The sequence below is a fragment of the Heptranchias perlo genome, chromosome 5 (assembly GCF_035084215.1).
Source record: "Heptranchias perlo isolate sHepPer1 chromosome 5, sHepPer1.hap1, whole genome shotgun sequence".
Classification (NCBI taxonomy): Eukaryota; Metazoa; Chordata; class Chondrichthyes; order Hexanchiformes; family Hexanchidae; genus Heptranchias; species Heptranchias perlo.
Window position 1 is genome coordinate 65,884,269 of NC_090329.1, and position 18,956 is coordinate 65,903,224.

Below are 18,956 nucleotides of genomic sequence, written 5' to 3' on the forward strand. Positions count from 1 at the left end.
ACAAACTACAACCAATATACTAAAGTCATAGAGAAATATCCAACAATACAGCAGAGAATGTCTTTCTCCCCAAAGGTGACTTACATCATCAGGCTCTGGTTTTGGAGGTAATTTTGCAGGAGTTTTTGGAGCAGCAATAACCTGTATAAAAATCAAATATGTTTTAGTTTTTGTTGTAGTAGTAATTAAGATAAAATAAGTTTGTGCAGGAAATGGCTATAATAATCCTCTTTAAAAAAAAATTTGAAAAAGTACTTAGCTACATCACTAAACTACAATTAGCCTTGGGAATGGGTGGTGGGGGGGCGGTCAGAAATCGATTGTTTATTTTTCAAAAAAGCTTAAGAAAAATCTTCATGGGAAACGTAAACTTCTAAATAAATGGTCCCAAAGCAAACAAATAATCAAACAATTGACACTTGTGACATAAAATAACTAGAAACATATTGGGAAGAATTATTCTGTTTCTCCAGAATTTTTGCTCTCCCACTTACCCCATAACTCGGTGTTAACATTTTTGCTGAGCACTTGCCTAAAGAGCATGTAAATAGTTTTTACATGTTCACACTACTGGCATCACAGTCTAATTTTTGTTTCCCAATTAAAAGCTCAGGATTCAAAAATTACCTGCTTCAGCAACATATTTACACATACAAGAGACAGTAACAGGAGTCACAAAATTCTAACCAGTATTAGTACAGGAATATAATTTTCCCCCATATCTATACTTCTGCTTTCACCTCCTTGCTCCAAACACTCCCTTTCCTCACACTATACCCACAATCTCCCTCAACGTATCCTCTCCTGACTGATTAAATTGGCCTCCAAGTCCTCAAAACTGATCCCTAATTTATCTTTCCTTCTAAATTTCCACATTAATTAGCAACTCTTCCTCCAGTTTCCACTACTAGAATGTCAGGAAATGCTACCTCCCTTTTGCTCAAAGTGAACTATAGCTCAGAATGTCAATAATGGTGGAAAACTGTACCTACAAAATAGATAAGAGATATGGTTGAGGCCGTTTAAAGAACATCAAAATATACTAAGAAATGCCACCATTGAAAACTAACAGCATAATGCTATAAATTTAAAACCACTTTATGATACAAAACAATAATATGGCAGAGGGTTCTGCCAGGGCTTAATCTTCCTCAACACAAACGTACCTCTCTTTCAGTTTCCGAAACCACGACCACAAAGTTGTCTGGGAAGACCCCTTGCTTGCCATTTAGTTCTCCTTTCCACCATCCCCTATCGCCTGTATCCTACAACAAAGAAATGAGAGAGAATTTTCAACTTTTAATAAGATTCAAACAATAGTATTTGCCAAGTTCCTTTTTTAAATACATGTTACTGAACTTTTAAAAAGCATCAAGCTGCTGCTACAGGATCAACTGGTCTTAATCTTTAAAGTCAGTTTACAGAAGCCAAAGTCTAGAAGCAATTTAAAAGTCAACTTAAAGCTAATGTAACACCCTTATTTAAAAAGGGTAGTAGGCAGAAGGCTGGAAATTATAGACCAGTTAGCCTAACATCTGTGGTGGGTAAAATTTTGGAGTCTATTATTAAGGAGACAGTAGCGGAACATTTGGATAAACATAATTTAATCGTCAATCGTCGGCTTTATGAAGGGGAAGTCATGTCTGACAAATTTGCTTGAGTTCTTTGAGGACATAACGTACAGGGTGGATAAAGGGGAACCAGTGGACATAGTGTATTTGGACTTCCAGAAGGCATTCGACAAGGTGCCACATAAAAGATTATTGCTCAAGATAAAGAATCACTGGATTGGGGGTAATATTCTGGCATGGGTGGAGGATTGGTTATCTAACAGGAAGCAGAGAGTTGGGATAAATGGTTCATTCTCGGACTGGCAACCAGTAACCAGCGGTGTTCCGCAGGGGTCGGTGCTGGGTCCCCAACTCTTTACAATCTATATTAACGATTTGGAGGAGGGGACCGAGTGTAACATATCAAAATTTGCAGATGATACAAAGATGGGAGGGAAAGTAGAGAGTGAGGAGGACATAAAAAACCTACAAGGGGATATAGACAGGCTGGGTGAGTGGGCGGAGATTTGGCAGATGCAATACAATATTGGAAAATGTGAGGTTATGCACTTTGGCAGGAAAAATCGGAGAGCAAGTTATTATCTTATTGAAACATAAGATTGTGAAGGGGCTTGATCGAGTGGATGCGGTAAGGATGTTCCCAAGGATGGGTGAAACTAGAACTAGGGGGCATAATCTTAGAATAAGGGGCTGCTGTTTCAAAACATGAGATGAGGGAAAACTTCTTCACTCAGAGGGTAGTAGGTCTGTGGAATTTGCTGCCCCAGGAAGCTGTGGAAGCTACATCATTAAATAAATTTAAAACAGAAATAGACAGTTTCCTAGAAGCAAAGGGAATTAGGGGTTACGGGGAGCGGGCAGGAAATTGGACATGAATTTAGATTTGAGGTTAGGATCAGATCAGCCATGATCTTATTGAAAGGCGGAGCAGGCTCGAGGGGCCGATTGGCCTACTCCTGCTCCTATGTCTTATGTTCTTATGTTTTCAATACCACACCAGCTTCACAGATAGTAATTTAAAAGGTGTTGTTTTCTACAGACTGAATCTCAGATACCAACAGAATGATATTCCTGCAGAAGGGTCTCCATCAAAAATTACTATTTAGAAGTCAGTAAAGAAACATGGCCATCAAGAGTAATTATTTTGACGTACACTGATCTGTCATCAAGCAGTATAATAGAACAGAACAGTTTAGCGGATGCTGCAGCTCAGACTTTGTTCAATTTATGAAGAAGCCCAATCTCCCCTGATCAATCCAAAAAGTTTAATTGATATCTGTGTGTGGGAAAGTGACTCCAATGAGCCAATTATCCAAGTAAGGGCAGATGTATAGTGCTATAGAATAAGGATAACAAGACGATTGACAGGTATATTTTTAGCCCTCAAGTGATGGAGATTTTTTTTTGTAAGAAATGATTCGAAACTCACAACTTATCTTTTTTATCCAAGGGAAATCTTACCTTACTTGTCAGCAGAATATGATCTCCTTCCTTAATGCTAAGTTCATCAGAATTGGTTGCTTCATATGCAAAGACTGCTTTGCAATACTCCTGAACTAAAATGAAAGTGAACTGAATAAGAAGGGAATGTTTATGCAACTAAATATATATGCTTAAAACTTAATGAATAAGAAAATACCATACTTTATATAGTTCAACTAACTTGTGTTTATTTTCTAAAAACTTAAGACATGTTTAGTCCCAGGATCAAAAAGGGATATTGTTGATGCATATCTCAACTCAGGGCAATCTTGAAGCAAAGTTCTTGAACAAATTACTTGACATTTCTTTGCTCTGCTATACAAACTTGCTGTATGCTTGGGAAAATAAATATTTACTGTTCGATAATCTTTTCACAATTGTAAGGAATTTAAAGCATGCTGTATTGTCACTCTTCATTCTGGAGATTCTATGGTGCATTAACTGCAAATGAGTTGATTGATGGACCTGCAGTTGCAGCTTCTGTACACTATTTTGGCACAGTTGCATCAAAGTAATCATTAGTCTTAATCTAAATAGCATTTGGGCCGTTGGCCAGAACCAATATTTGAATGGCATTACAATGACTACAACCACAGATCAACTCATCAAACTAACTCAATCCAAGGAGGGCAAAGAAACAACTAACAATTGTAACAAAACATTCCTCCGTTTTCCTTATATGCAATTAGTTTGTTTGATCTGAATTGTAACAGAGTTGATTAGCTTAAACACTTAAATATATAGATTCAGGAGGCCCTTACTATAGGGCACCACTTAGGAATGAACCAAAACTACATCAGGAATGTTATTTCAACAAATTTCAATTGAACCTAGCTGTAGTATCACAGGGATTTTTAAGTATTCATGAATACTTAAAGTGGACCTACAATAACCACCCTGCCTCTTCACAGAATGAGACTGCTCAGAAAAGTCCACTGCTCGGGGGATGGGAAGAGAAACAGAAAGTGTAGGACTAATCGCAACAACCTAGATGGTCCAGATGTAACTCTAGCATGCTCAATATCCTTTGATCCCTTTCTAATATTTGTTTTCCTTATGCTCCTATCTTATTAATATTTGAACGCTCCTAAGCCTGACCTATCCCTTTGGCCAGAAAAGTTAATGTGTCACTGAAGAGTTAAACTTGTTAACTGGTGGGATTTATTGAACAAAAGAGTCTTTTATAAGCTCCCATTTCTTCATCCAGAATCCAAAATCTGGAACTCATTTTTCTCTGTTCATCCCTCCCATTCTCACTTTTTGTAGTCTTTTCAGGCTTACCCTTTCCCAATCTTCTATTATTGCGGGCATAGTGCGCGTGCTCTCCACCTTTCCATATTGATTTCATTTTATTCATCTTGACCAAACCAGTCTCCACGGGCCTGGGGCGTTCTTTTCCAATCTAGTTGAAACACTATCCTTTCTTTCCATCTCCTGGAACTATTTGCATTGAAAAACTGACTCCTCCTAACAAAATTTAAGTGAAATTTAAAAATCCACTTTTGGTATATTAAGTCCATCAAGAGTCCTTGATAAATAAACTACTGGTACCAGAATCTGTTTTGTACTCTTTGGTACAGTACTCTCCAATTCTCAAAATAAAAAATGATATACTTCCCCACGCCCAAAATTTTAATCGCTGTAAAAGTTTATCCTTTTGACTATAGACTTTATAATTTATGTAGTGTGAGCTATCTGCTCGAAAGAAATACTCCAAAAGTCGTATTACGGAGTACAAAAACAACCTACATTATTAGTGTATTCCCATATGACAATTGGTGAATTTTTGAAGTACAAATTATGCAAAAATCTGAGGGCAACATCTTAAGTTTATTGCTTCCTACTCTATCATTTTCAGAATGGAGATGTAATTACAACCAAATGGCAACAATCCAAAATGGAGCATTGTGACTTATCAGCAACTAACTCTTTTCCCCCTCCCCATCAACTTTACCTGCTTACTGGAAATCCCTATCGCACTACCTGAGCCTACAACAAGATGTCATATTTCTAAAAGACAGTTCAGTTTTAAACAAAATAAGTTGGGGGCAGTTTTACTACAAAAATAATTTTTTTTTACATCATACAAAAAAATTACTCGCTCAGAATTCATAGCTGTAAACATCAAGAACTACCTACTTTTTTTTTGAAGTTCATCTAACAAGCTATATTGTAGGCCATAGGGTAGAGAAAATATTCAATGTTAACAGCAGCAATTCCAATCAAAAGACTGAACAGCAGATTATTTATCAACTAATTACTGCACTCATTTGCACTGAAAATCTTAAAAGTATTGCAGCCAATAATCAGAGATTATGTACCTGTTTATGTAAAGCATTAGCTTATGGTTTTATGTCAAACCATTACTGATAGGAAACTAAAAAGCTTTAAAATAATAAACAAACAATTCAAAAACTGCCAAATTATTAAGAAATTTCAGAGTATAAATCACAAAATCCAAGAAATAAAGAGCTTCAAAATCTGATCACCTTCAACGTATGATGCTTAGTATATTTATATTGAATTTTAAAAACATAACTAATACACTAGATGTATTCTTAACCAAAAGAAAACAGATCCACTGTAAATGGAGTGAAGGTTTTTTTCTTAACTTGAGAAACCTAGGCGAAGGCAAGGCCCATACTGCAAAACAACAGAGTCAAGTAGTAGTGATTAGGTGATGCTAAGATTGTGCATTCACTATTTAACGGTTGTTGTAATGCATCATATACACATGGGATCTTACTTTTATCAGGGTCTGACTTGGATTTTTTTGAACAAATCTGCACATGCTTACTGCTTTTTGTTTGGATAGGATGACGCCAGTAGACAGGGACAACTAAAATACACGAGACAAGAAAACAATCTGATTTGGCTCTCAAAGCATCTATGCTTTCAGGACTGGAAACTGTTTTGGGATCAACCTTTTGGAGGAGGTATTTAATATTCTTGTGCCATATCTTGATCTGATTGATTGCACTTTGAATGAACTGTTGCTATCTGATCTTGAATTTCATGACTTCTTGGATTTGACATGGCTTTTGAACAAATATGGTCAACAACTAGACCTTATCTGAAGAGGTATGCTCTGCATCTAGTCACTTCCTCCAGAGGGCAGTAGAAGCACGCGGATGTTAAAAGCAGGAGTAATCTTTTTTTGTCCATCACACACAAAAACACTTCAAATATCCAACCTATGAATATTATCTGCACTATAATGAACTATACATTTTTAGCATTAATATAATACTATTTGCCTTCTTTGGCTATGCCAATTGCCCATTACCTACTGACATTTCTGATGAATTTGTCAAACATTTGAGTTACCCACCTAACATTGACTTAAGTTGAAGCATTGCTATCAAAAAATAAATTGGTAGGAAACAGATTTGTAAATAGGGTTTCTGAACGATACCTTTATGTTTATTTTCTGGTTCATTTTTCACTGCCTCTGCATTACATGTTGGGGTTGATTGCTGTAAAAGTAGATAAAATTGCATGAAATTAGTGAACATATCAAGATCAAAACAGCTGTAATTACATTACACCAACTATTTCTTGAGTAGCCCAATTATCATACAACACATGAAGCCATTCTTCCGCAATAAAACTGACTTTGTAGCCACTTGCTCTTGGAATTTTTCAAACAGAATTATTTTGATTTTATTTACTCATTGATCTCAAGAACAAAATTTAATAACCAATTCTTGAATTGAGTAATACGTCAGCAACTGACATATCCGATTCAGCCTGCTTGTAGAGTGACAGAACTTCTTCCAGTCATAATGCCAGTCAAAGTGCTTATGGTTGTGTATGTCCTGTCGCTACATTTAAATAGGCACCACTTGTAGGAAATGTAGCCTTAGATCTCAGTCTATTTGATGGGCTCATCAACAGCATGCATCAAAGTGTATGGTTTCTCTCCTACTATCACCACACAGTTCTCAACATAGCCCTCAAAAAACAGGATATTTCCCCAAAGGTGAAAGCCACTTGATGTGCATGACAGACAAGAAATGTCATTAAGATGATCAATGCTAATAATGATTTTTTTTTATTCTTGAGAGTTTATGCACAGCTTTGAGTAGTAGGTTCAGTCACAGCATCAACCATAGGATTTTGGCAATCTCCAGCGAAGTTAGTAATGGGAACCCCCAGACAGCCCAACCAGCCTCATTTCCCACTTATCCACCTATTTGGCCCACTCAATATAACCACCATACACAATGAGGCAGTCACACGCAGCCTTTCACATCCCAGTCTCACTAAAAAAAATTAGGCGTAGAGAGAAAAAAAAAAAATCATTTTTATTTATATTGCAACTTTTATGTCCCCAGGACATCTCAAAGTGCTTCATACGCAACACATTACTTTTGAAGTGTAATCACTGTTATAACGTAGGCAAATATGGCAGCCAATTTGCAAACAGCAAAGTCCCACAATCAACACTGTGACAAGTGACCAGTTAGTCTGTTTTGGTGTTGTTGGTTAATAGATAAATGCTGGTATGGACACCAGGAGAACGCGCTGTCCTTCTTCAAATATTACCACGGGATCATTAACATCCAACAAAAGAAGATAGGACCTCGGTTTAATGTAAAAGATGGCACCTCCAACAATGTAGCACTCCCTTGGTAGTGCACTGAACTATCAGCCTTCATTACGCTCTCAATTCTGGATCAGGGCTCAAATCCATGACCTTCTGACAGAGGTAAGAGTGCTACCACTGAACCAAGCTAACAATTAATCTTTCATGTAACTAAGCTAATATTTTTGCCAATTCCAAAGACAATTTTACTACTGTAGGTGAGTCAAATTAACCAACAGATATGTGCATTGAAAATTCATGTATTTTCTACAAATTCAGTGATTTCAGGTGATTCGATTTCCTAATCTTTCATTTTAAACAAAACGTGATACTTTATGTTATGCAAACTAATTATTGCAGGTAATACCACTCCAATAATACTTGGCCTACCTTTTCTGATTTTTTATCATCCAGTTCAGTAATGGATAATCTTGATTTTAGTTTTACTGATCCTTCCTTAAATATGTCTCCAAACCCCACACCACGGATTTTCTTTGTCTGGGCTGTTGTTCCTGCTCCTACTGAGCTCTCATTTCCTGTAAATTCTATAGGTGATGTTGGTGATGCAGGTCCCACTCCAATCAAATCCTTGATGGCCGTGTCTGTTACATCAGAGAATCAAATTTGCTTAACATGTTAAACAAGATCACTGTTGCTAATATAACAGACCTATCTTTAAATACAGCATAAACAGAGAACTGTAAGCAAACCAATTTGCAAGGGCTATAGCAGCATTATGCCTCAAATTATAGGATAACCACCTATATAGGCTCTACATTCTTCAAGCTGAGACACCATCCACAAGCAAAAGGATTAAAAGCACATATGTCCATGATGCCAATAAAAGCAAACATCCCTTTAAGACTTTTCAAAATTCTTTGCATTTGTCTGTGAGACCTTTCTCTTCTCCCACAGAATAAAAACCATGGGCATGATTTTAGCCTAGGAAAAACAGGTGGGTTGGGGGCAGTAACAATAGCAAAAATCTAAAACTTACCCCCAACCAGCCCATTTCCAGTTTTCACGGGGGTTGGACACCAACCCGCTCTCAGGAGGCGGGTCTGGCATTAAAAGCTTTTAAGGAGGCTGTGGGTCTCCATTTTCAAAGCTTTTTTGATTTTAAACCCTGGGGGCCAGGATTCCCAGGCCTTCTCCTTCATGCCATGTGAGAGGAGGCGAGAAGGCCCAAAACTGCAGGCAAGTGCCTTTATAGCACAGCTTGTGGGCCCAGAGGAGCACGAGTGCTTCCCCCAGGCCCAACAAACCTATCTGCAGCAACCACCCCCCATCGCTTCCCATCATCCCTGATCCCCGACCCCCCCCACTAACACTTACCTGATCACGTCCTCTTCCTTGCTCGTCTCCCGTCCGACTGACCAGTCCATCAATCAGGCCAGCCTGTCAGGAGGGAAGCCGGCAAAAAAAAAACGCCCTTACATCAAAAATTTGTGGGGAAACCTGTACTTCCAAGATTCCAGTCAGGAATTTCACCACCCCCCCACACTTCCCGGCTCCAGGCTAAAATCATGCCCCATATGTCAAAGGCAGAGCATTAGTGCATTTTGACCACAGCCAGCAGAAATATGGTACAAAGATGGAAAAACCCTGAACAAGAGCCTGATGGGATGGGTGGGCAAAAACTGGCATTTGGAGGATGCCTCAGTTCAAAGAATGAAGACAACCCTGCAAGTTAGGTAATCTTCACTCTTGGTCATTCTCTATAAAGGAGAATGATCAAGTAAGACTGTAGGAAGAGAAGGCCCTTATGTTTAATCCAAGATTAGTTGCTAGGGCAAGTCTTCCAAAGTGGAAGTCTTCTACAACCATAAGTCTAAATGATAGTGGTTCTTGAAAGTGTGAGGATCACTCCATGTGCCTGTTTTGCACTTACTCCCAACAGACATTCCCTTGCTACTTCAAGAAAGTAATCCATAAAAGATTCACCAACAGTGAAAATAATAATTCTCTAACAGGACCTTAAACTATTCTTAGTAGGCAAAACGAGACGACCGCTGCTGCAAGACACATATCCAATAAATATGACATGTTCTCCATATTTGCATTGACTCCTGTGTGAAAATCTGCCTACTCCATATTTGGGCTCCCTATGTAGGAGAGTGGGATTCAATAAACTAGTATATTCAATCTGTGCCAACTATCAGAGAGCTATTTATATATATTCTTCCTTTGGGTTGCACTTGATTGCGAGGAAAGAATAATACCATCAAACTCTGCAAATTCAGCTAAAGCTTCTTCCCTGGGGCATCCGTCTCCTGAGCAACCACATCTGAGGATGAGAAATGTAAATTCCTCCTGTTCTGAATCAGTTCCCCAAACTGAGCTTTCGAAAGCCTTTTCAGGTCACCTACGTTTTTTTTTTGAAATGAGATGAAATCACCCAGTACCACAAGGGTTGAATGCTTTGTGAGAAGGAGAAAAAGTTAACAGGCTCTAATTTTGGATGGGCATCTTTTATACTGTGCAGGAAGAGACGGTCATGCAGCTAACATGACCGTCTCTTAAGGTGATGTACTCCATGATTATTCTGCCCCACCAACAACCCCCAACCCAATAAACGTGGTACAACTCACCTACTTGTGTGGCATACGTAGGAAGAATGCAGAGAATGAATATTTTATGATTCAGTACTTTTTTCTTAAACAATCCCAAATACTACTTAAAGAACCCAATGGGCTCGATTTTAGCACTCGCTATCGGGTGCGCTCTCGGCGGGGGCCCCCGAAAATCGCGAAATCCAGGAGCGGGATCGGATCGCGCCTTGATCCCGTCCACTTCCGGGTTCCCCGCTGACGCGCCGGCGTGCGCGCGCAGCCCCCGCTGGTGGGAATCCCGCAGGCAATTAAAGGCAGCGGGATGCCACTTGACAATATTTAGTTTGGTATTTCAGGTCATTAACTGACCTGATTAAGGGACTGTGTGTGATTTTTGATCAACATGGGACTGTTTCCCACACTGGGGGAAACAGTCCCACACTGGGGGAAACACTCCCAGCTCGAATGGACGTGTTGCAGCTGTCAGCCTGTGGCAGCTGCAAAGGTCCATTTGACAGGTGGGGGGGGGACCCTCACCCATTGCAGGAGGCCACTCTGTCACTTGGGACAAAGTTTGGCCTCCAACACCCTCCTCCTGACGGTCAAAGTCACCAACCTGCACACTTACCCCAGGGTCCGGAGACATGTACCTACCTTGCGGACCCCCTCAGATGTACATCTTGCGGATGGGGGCTGCCGTAGCTGCAGTCATGACCTCCTCGGAGGGCGAACAGCATCACCAGCCTCACCAGCCTCGCCATCCACGCCGTCCACGCCGTCCACCTCTGACACGTGGAGCTCCACAACAGAGTGCTGTGACACATCCACCTGCACAGCAGGAGGGAGGGCTACAGCAGAGAGAGATGCGTCGCAGAGGGCACTACCCTCGCCACAGGGTCCACAGACCGAGGCTCAGCCTCCTGGACCTCTCTGAGCAGCAGTGCACACGGAGGCTCAGAGTCACTCGACATGTAGCCGTGGACATCTGCAGCCTCTTTCATGCCGAGCTGCTCCTGGCTGGCCCGTGCACCATCTTCCTACCTGTCGCTGTCAAAGTCACCACTGCCCTCCCGAACTTCTCCTCCACAGCCTTCCAGGGTGCAACCGGGGACATCGCCGATGTCTCAGTCGTCTGCGCAGAAGAGCCCTGCAAATACACCTACACCCACTTTGCAGTGACACAATGGGTGGCATCAGTGGTGGGTCCTCATCGTGATACCCAGGAGCGGGCATTATTGCACAAACCGGACAGGATTCGCGAAGACATGGCAGTAGTGGTGCCAATATAATGTGTGATGCGAGTTGTTCTGAAACTCAATATAAGTAACGACCATGACAAACCCTCAAACACCCTTGTGCATCCCCTTCATGCTCACGACACGTTTGCCTTACGCTGCCTACTGCACATATGTGATGCATGCCCTGTGGCTGCAGCACAGGTGGTGGCAGGTTGAGTGAGGCTGGCCGTGAGAGAGATGCACGAGAGGGCGAGTATGGGATAGAGCCATGAGATTATATGAGGATTGGGTTGCGTGGTAGTGGCGGGGTGAGTACTCGCGAGGTGAGTAGGTGCAGGTAAGATGAGAATGGGGTTTGAGTGGGTATGAGGGGTGATGTGACAGATTAGTGTTGGCAGTGCCGAAGGAGATGTGGGGTGGGGGCAGTGATGTGGCAGACGGAGTGTAAGGGAAAGACTTCGTGTACTCACTTTGGCTGACCTACTGAGGTCATTGGACCACCTCCTGCACTGTGTGCAGGTGGGCGATATGTTGGTGGCGCAGGTGACCCCCTCTGCCACCTCGAGCCAGGCCTTCCTGGTGGCGGAGGCGGGCCGCTTCCTCCCGCCCGCCGGGTGGAAGATCTCTGTCCTCCCCCTCCTCCTCACCCCATGTATTGATACCTGGGGTGAGGCATCATTAAACTGGCGGGAGCCTTCCCCCTGGGCTGCTCCATGCAGTCATCTTTGCTATTGGTTGCAGCATCTGTCAGTGGAGGACTGCCCCTTTAAATAGAGCGCCTCCAGCTGACAGATCTTACTGCGCATGCGCAGCCCGCCCGATGCGCAGATCAGCAGCGGGGAACCCGGAGGAGCAGGTAAGTGAATCCAATTAGTGGTTTGCCTGCTACGATTGCTCGGGAAACCCACTAATTTCACCGGGCGCGTTACCCACGGGCCGGCTTGCCCATCCGCCGAGAACCCGCATCCCTGCTAAAATCGGGCCCAATGTATTGCTAATAAAAACGTCTGTTAGTATGCACACTTCCACCTCATGTCTAGGGCAAGTGATTTGTTATTGCTCAGATATATTTAGGAACTGACATTTTTAATGCTTTCAGGGCTACACGAAGTACAGAAATTTGCAGGATTTTGCGCCTATCACTAGGAATACTCGAGCTCTGTGGACAAGTGGATCCCCTGATTTTATAGTGACACATGTAGGCCAGGAAGGCTTTAATTTCATTTCTTGTCTGTGAAGTTACCTGACGTCAGCTAGGGGACCCAAGGAGATTCTACAACTGATCTCAACGTTCCCAGCCTAGGGTAAAGAAAACATATCACCCGGGGCTCCAACTCCTTAATGCCAGCCACCAATCGTTGGACAGCATCATGTTTGGCTATACAATCCTCCATATCAGTCAGTTAGCACTCTTTGCCTTGACTGAAAAGAAGAATAGCCACCTGAAAGTCTGCTCGTGTCCTTGGAACCATACCTGTTCAAGAGTGACTACCTCCATACTAGATAAAGAAACTTTTTCATATAAAAGATGTATATTTTGACAGCAGCCATATCTTAACAATACTTATTCTATATTTAGCACTAAGGTACAGACTTTCTTCCCTCTGGCCCTCCTTCCCCATTTAATTGTTTCACTTTGTAACGCCTTGCTCTTCATCCAATTAAATATCTGGAAAAAATGGAAGTTACTTCAAATTCTCATCTACTTTTACTACAATCAAATGTTTTATTCTTAAGTTTCCCTGGATGCTACGTTGATCTATTCGGGCAAATGAGGCGGGAGGACTGCACACTGGTAACAGAACCCACCTGATTTTTCCTTCCACTGAAATTAATAGAAGGAAAATCTGGTGGGTTCTGCAAGAGGCATGTGATCTTCTCCGCCAGATTTTTCTTTGTGCTCCGCCCAGGCGATGCTTAATGCCCGGGCGGTAAAAAACGAAAATCTACTCCATTATCTCTTCTTTGTGTTGTTAGCCCTTCTGTTTAAAAAAAACATCAAAAAGCTACACTTTATGCTCAATTTAAATTATAATTAATTTTAATACAAGTGTAGTGACAATACTGCAGTGTTTTATTTGCATATATGAATAGTTTGCTTCACATAATTACCCAAGGTAATTATTGCTTAAAAAAAATTGATAGCTTTTTATTTTTTATTTACAAGCCATCTTTACCTGGTTCATTTAACACCTCATTAGTTTCTCCATCCTCGGTCTGATCAATCAACTCCTTAACAAAATTGGATGGGAACAATCCAGTTTTCTCATTCAGGATTCCCTTCCACCAGCCTTCCTCAACCTGCAAGGAACAAATCATGTGAATGCTTGGAATGATTAAACTGTAAATAGCACAAAAGTCTGGTAAGGCATTGGTTAACATATCTGCTTTGCAAGTTACCTCCAGAGAAAATGGAACTTGAGGAGAAATCATGTGCAAGAGAAGAGGCATTAAATGCCATTTCTCTGCCCAAGCTCAAATACTATGTGCTGAATATCATGACCATTAGATGGGGCACTTGATCTTTTTAAAATTATTCAACAGGGCTCCGTTGCAACATAAAATAAAATATTGTAGATGCTGGAAAACTGAAAGAAAAACAGAAAATGGTGGAAATGCTCAGCAAGTCAGGCACAGCATCTGTGGTGAGAACCAAAGTTAACATTTCAGGCAATTGTCCTTCAGAATCAGAAAATATTATAGAAGACAGTTGTAATATGACCCACCTTGTCTTAAGCAAACAACTTTTCTCAGCCAATCAATGGAGCAGACTAGTTTAATTTCTCTGCTGGCAAGACTCGGCCAATAAGAAAATGCCACATCATCAGTTTCCATAGGAGAAAAATACTAAATAAAAGACAATTCAAAATCTTGCTGCATTTAGCCACACAGAAAGGGGATTCTGTCTTGGCTCAAGTATCGGTCCTCAGGAAAACTGCAGATCCTGTAGTTATGCACAAATACGAAGCTCATGTCTACCAAGAGAAAATGGATTTTTATCAGCGTCTTTCTCTGGTAACTTTCTATCCTTCTTGGTGCCTCAACTCACTTCTCTTAATTTTCCATGTTGAAATATGCTTCACACAATACAGACAGCCAGTACCTCATGATCCACTTGTGTGTATGACATAAAGGTACTGCCCGCAGTACATTCTGCTAGTCGTAAATGACCAGTACAATTGCTTTCCCAACTACCCCGGAACAACTGGTTGCACAAATATCATGGTTGTTGATGCGTTGTGAAACAGTCAAGACAGTAACAGTTTACTTTACATTTTTCCGTTGAAGTATAAATTTAAACTTCACTGCAGGAATTGTCCACTTTGACCAGCCATGACCAACACTGTTCACTCGGCAAAGCCAGTCAAAACAATTTGCTTTTTTGTGACAGTCTTACACATCTTACAACACTAAATAAGAACATAAGTTGTTGGCCATGGCTAGTCAAAGTGGACAATTAACTTTATACCAGGGTTCCACACTAAGGCACTCAGGAAGAAAAGGGAGGAGGTTCAGCTGAGGAAATATCAGAAGTTAGGAACTAAATTAAAAAGTAGGACCTCACGGGTGGTAATCTCAGAATTACTACCCAAGCCACGTGCTAATTGGCACAGGGATAGACAGATCAGGAAGGTGAATGCGTGGCTGAAAGACTGGTGTGGGAAGGAAGGGTTCTATTTCATGGGGCACTGGGACAGGAAGAAGCTGGGACGGGCTCCACCTGAACGGGAATGGGGCCAGAGTCCAAGCGGAAAGGATAAACAGGGCTTCAAACTAGTAAGGGGGGGCGGGGAGGGGTCTGCGGAAGATAACATAAGTCTGAAGAAAAACAAAATTAAGAAATGAGAGTAAAGGTCACACCAAGTTAAGGAATATGGGGAACATAAACTGTCAGGGAACAAATACAGTTATAGAACATAAGTACAAAATGACTTTAAAATAACGAGAGGAGAACAATTACTAAAAACAAATTAAATTGCCTGTACAGCAATGCGCATCCGAAACAAAACCGGGAACTGGAGGCAATAATCAATAGCGAGAGCCAGATGTGGTGAGGATAACTGAAACATGGTTACATAAGAAACAGGACTGACAGTAAAATCTAGAAGGAGTACCCTGCAAATAAGGAAGCCATTCACATCGGAGGAGAAGGAACTGGAAGAAAACTGCTTCCTACACACTCTGCTAGCTGATCACAGAACAATTATTGCCAGCAAAAGTGCAGAAAATTATTTTTTTTAAACATTCTGCCATTTCAGTTGGATAATTACCATAAGCGACTGAAATAAATATGATAGGCTGTAGACGTGGGTGAGGGGTGGACAAGGCATTGAGTAACAAACTATATTGGTCAGTGCAACTGCAGCAGGAAAATAATCTATCGAAAGTATCAGAAGTCTTGTTACCGGCACACTTCTGTAAGTGTCACACTTCCTTCCTCCACACTTTTCTAACGCACTTAAACATCTACTCATTACACTGAACTACTACTGATTCCTCAGTGCTCCATTTCACAATACCACAAGGCCTGTAAAAAAATCCAGCCCGTTCTTTGATGGTCTCCACTGCTGCCCCTCCATTTCTTGCTGCCACTTCTCCCGCTGCACTGCATCAGCACTTCCCCATTTCCCCTGGGGCAGCATTACCTTCCTACATCTGCCCCCACCTCCCCACCCCCCCAACCCACCTGACCACCAGTCATTTCCCCCCTCTACTCTGCAATGAAAAAGCCCGCATTCCTTGTTGCGACGTGGAACAGGTATTAAACCACATTGCGGAGCAGGTGGATAACACCCAGATCCCACAACTACCTGCCAGTAAGATATTTAGGAACCCTGTTCCCAATTCTGTAACATCCTAACGCCACTCTGCTCCTCCCATCACCAACCAACCCCCTTCCACCACTCACAGACCTGAATGACCACACCCTCCGATTCCAAAAAAAGTAAAAATTTACAGGGCTATGGGGAAGGAGCAGCGGAGTAGGGCTAATTGGATAGCTCTTTCAAAGAGTCGGCACAAGCACAGGCACAAGTGCCGAATGGCCTCCTTCTGTGCTGTAACATACTCTGATACTATGAAAATAGAATCATGCAGCATAGGAGGACATTCGGCCCATCATGCTGACTTTTTGAAAGAGCTATCCAATTACTCCTACTCCACTGCCCTTTCCCCCAGCCCTGCAAATTTTTTCCCTTCAAATATTTATTCAATTCCCTTTTGAAAGTTATTATTGAATTTGCTTCCACCACCCTTTCAAGCAGTGCATTCCAGCTCATAACAACTCACTGCATTTTCAACTCCCTCCCTGGCCTCGACCCTCCTTATCTCTGCAACCTCCTCCAGCCCTATAACCTGCTGAGATCCCTGCGCTCCTCCAATTCTGGCCTCTTGTGAATCCCCGAATTTAATCATTCCACCATTGGCGGCTGTACCTTCAGCTGCCTAGGCCCTAAGCTCTGGAATTCCCTCCCTAACTCTCTCCACCTTTAAGATGCTCCTTTAAACCTACCTCTTTGACCAACCTTTTGGTCACCTGTCCTAATATCTCCTTAGGTGGCTTGGTATCAAATTTTATTTGATAATCACTCCTGTGAAGCACCTTGGGACATTTTACTACATTAAAAGGTGCTATGTAAATGCCAATTGTTGTTTTTGTTGTTAAATATTGCACGATATAATGTATTTAGAAAGGATAGGGAAGGAAGTTGGTGGTCGGGGGGCGGGGGGCAGCTGTACTAATCAGAGACACCATAATGGCAATAGGAAAAAGGGACATAAGTAACATTAAGATAGAAATAGAATCCATATGGATTGAGACAAAGGATAAGGAGGGATCGATCACGTTAATAGGTATATTCTACAGACCACCTAATAGTGGAAGGGAAGCAAAGTGAAGGAAGAAATATGTAGACAAATCATGAAACGAGTAAAAAAAATCAAATAATAATCATGGGAGATTTCAACTACCCCCAAATAAACTGGCAAGAGGTAGGGAAAGGCAAAAGGGAAATGGAGTTTTTACAGTGAGTACAAGACTGCTTTCTTACCCAGTATGTGAGAAGCCGAAGAGAGGAATCACTGCTGGATCTAATAGTGGGAAATGAACCAGAACAGATAATAGAAGAGTTGGGGAACATCTAGACAATAGAAATCATAACATAATATGGTTTAAAATAATGATTGAGAAAGACATAAGTAAGAGAACGATCAAAGTAATAGATTAGAAATGAGAATGGAACCAGGGACGGTAAACGCTGAAAATAAATTGACAAAGAAACTGCAGTGGGTAATATTTAAAATGGTGATCAACAGAGTTCAGGAGAAACATATTCCTCTAAAAAGAACAAACTAGCCAATAAGGCAAAATCAAGCACTAGGGTTTATTTCTAGAGGGACAGAATTGAAAAGCAAAGAAGTTATGTTAAAATTGTACAGAATCTTGGTTAGACCCCGTGGAGTATTGTGCACAGTTCTGTTCTCCATATTATAGAAAGGATATAGGGGCATTGGAGACGGTGCAAAAAAGATTCACAAGGATGATGCTAGAACTGAGGGGAAATATTTATCAGGAAAGGCTGAACAGGCTGGGGCTCTTTCCTCTAGAAAAGAGAAGGCTGAGGGGTGACCTGATAGAGGTCTTTAAGATAATGAAAGGGTTTGATATGGTAGACAAAGAAAATGTTTCCACTTATCAGGAAGTCCAAAACTACAAGTCATAAATATATAATAGTCGCTAATAAATCCAATAGGGAATTCAGGAGAAACTTCTTCGAGTGGCACTCACTACCACAAGGTGTAGAGGCAAACAGCATTTAACGAGAAACCAGATAAGCACATGAGGGAGAAAGGAATAGAAGACTATTCTGATAGAGTTAGGTGAAGTAAGGACGGAGGGGGCTCGTGTGGAGCCTAATCGCCGGCACAGACCAGTTGGGCTGAATGGCCTCCTTCTGTGCTGTAGTTTCAATGTAACTTGTAAATACAATGGAGTTTAGAAAAAAAAACAGGTGAGGATGAAACATCTAGGAGGGAAACCAACACACAGAGTGAGCACAAGAGCAAGAGAGGAAAAGCAGAAAGATGATGAGAAAATGGCATTACGTGTACATTGTGAGTGCTAAGCAGATCACTGGCAAGAACCAGACAAAGATGCAAATTATCCCTAGAATATACTTCACATGCCAGTTGCTTATAGAATCACAGAATGGTGACAGCACAGAAGAGGGCCATTTTGCCCATTGAGCCTGTGCCGGCTCTTTGCAAGAGAAATCCAGTTAGTCCCATTCCCCCCCCTCCTTTCCCTGTAGCCCTGCAAATTTTTTCCCTTCAGGTATTTATCCAATTCCTTTTTGAAAGCCATGATTGAATCTGCTTCCACCACCCTTTCAGACAGCGCATTCCAGATCATAACTACTTGCTGCGTCAAAAAGCTTTTCCTCGTGTCCAGATATTCATCAATCTAACATATATTTACGCAACAACTGCAGCGTCAGTGCAAAACCACCTTGGGGGGGGGGGGGGG

General features: G+C 41.5%; 1 protein-coding gene across 3 annotated transcripts in view; it reads right to left on the bottom strand.

Annotated features, from left to right (window-relative positions):
• cd2ap (CD2-associated protein) overlaps positions 1-18,956 on the bottom strand; it is a 185,079-nt gene that overhangs the window by 56,755 nt on the left and 109,368 nt on the right. For all 3 annotated transcript variants that reach the window (XM_067984523.1, XM_067984522.1, XM_067984521.1), the window contains exons 5-10: positions 13,609-13,732; positions 8,032-8,243; positions 6,469-6,529; positions 3,033-3,127; positions 1,167-1,265; positions 85-141 (exon numbers count right to left, since the gene is read on the bottom strand). In XM_067984523.1, the coding sequence (XP_067840624.1) occupies positions 85-141; positions 1,167-1,265; positions 3,033-3,127; positions 6,469-6,529; positions 8,032-8,243; positions 13,609-13,732 (648 nt within the window). The remainder of the gene's footprint in view (positions 1-84; positions 142-1,166; positions 1,266-3,032; positions 3,128-6,468; positions 6,530-8,031; positions 8,244-13,608; positions 13,733-18,956) is intronic.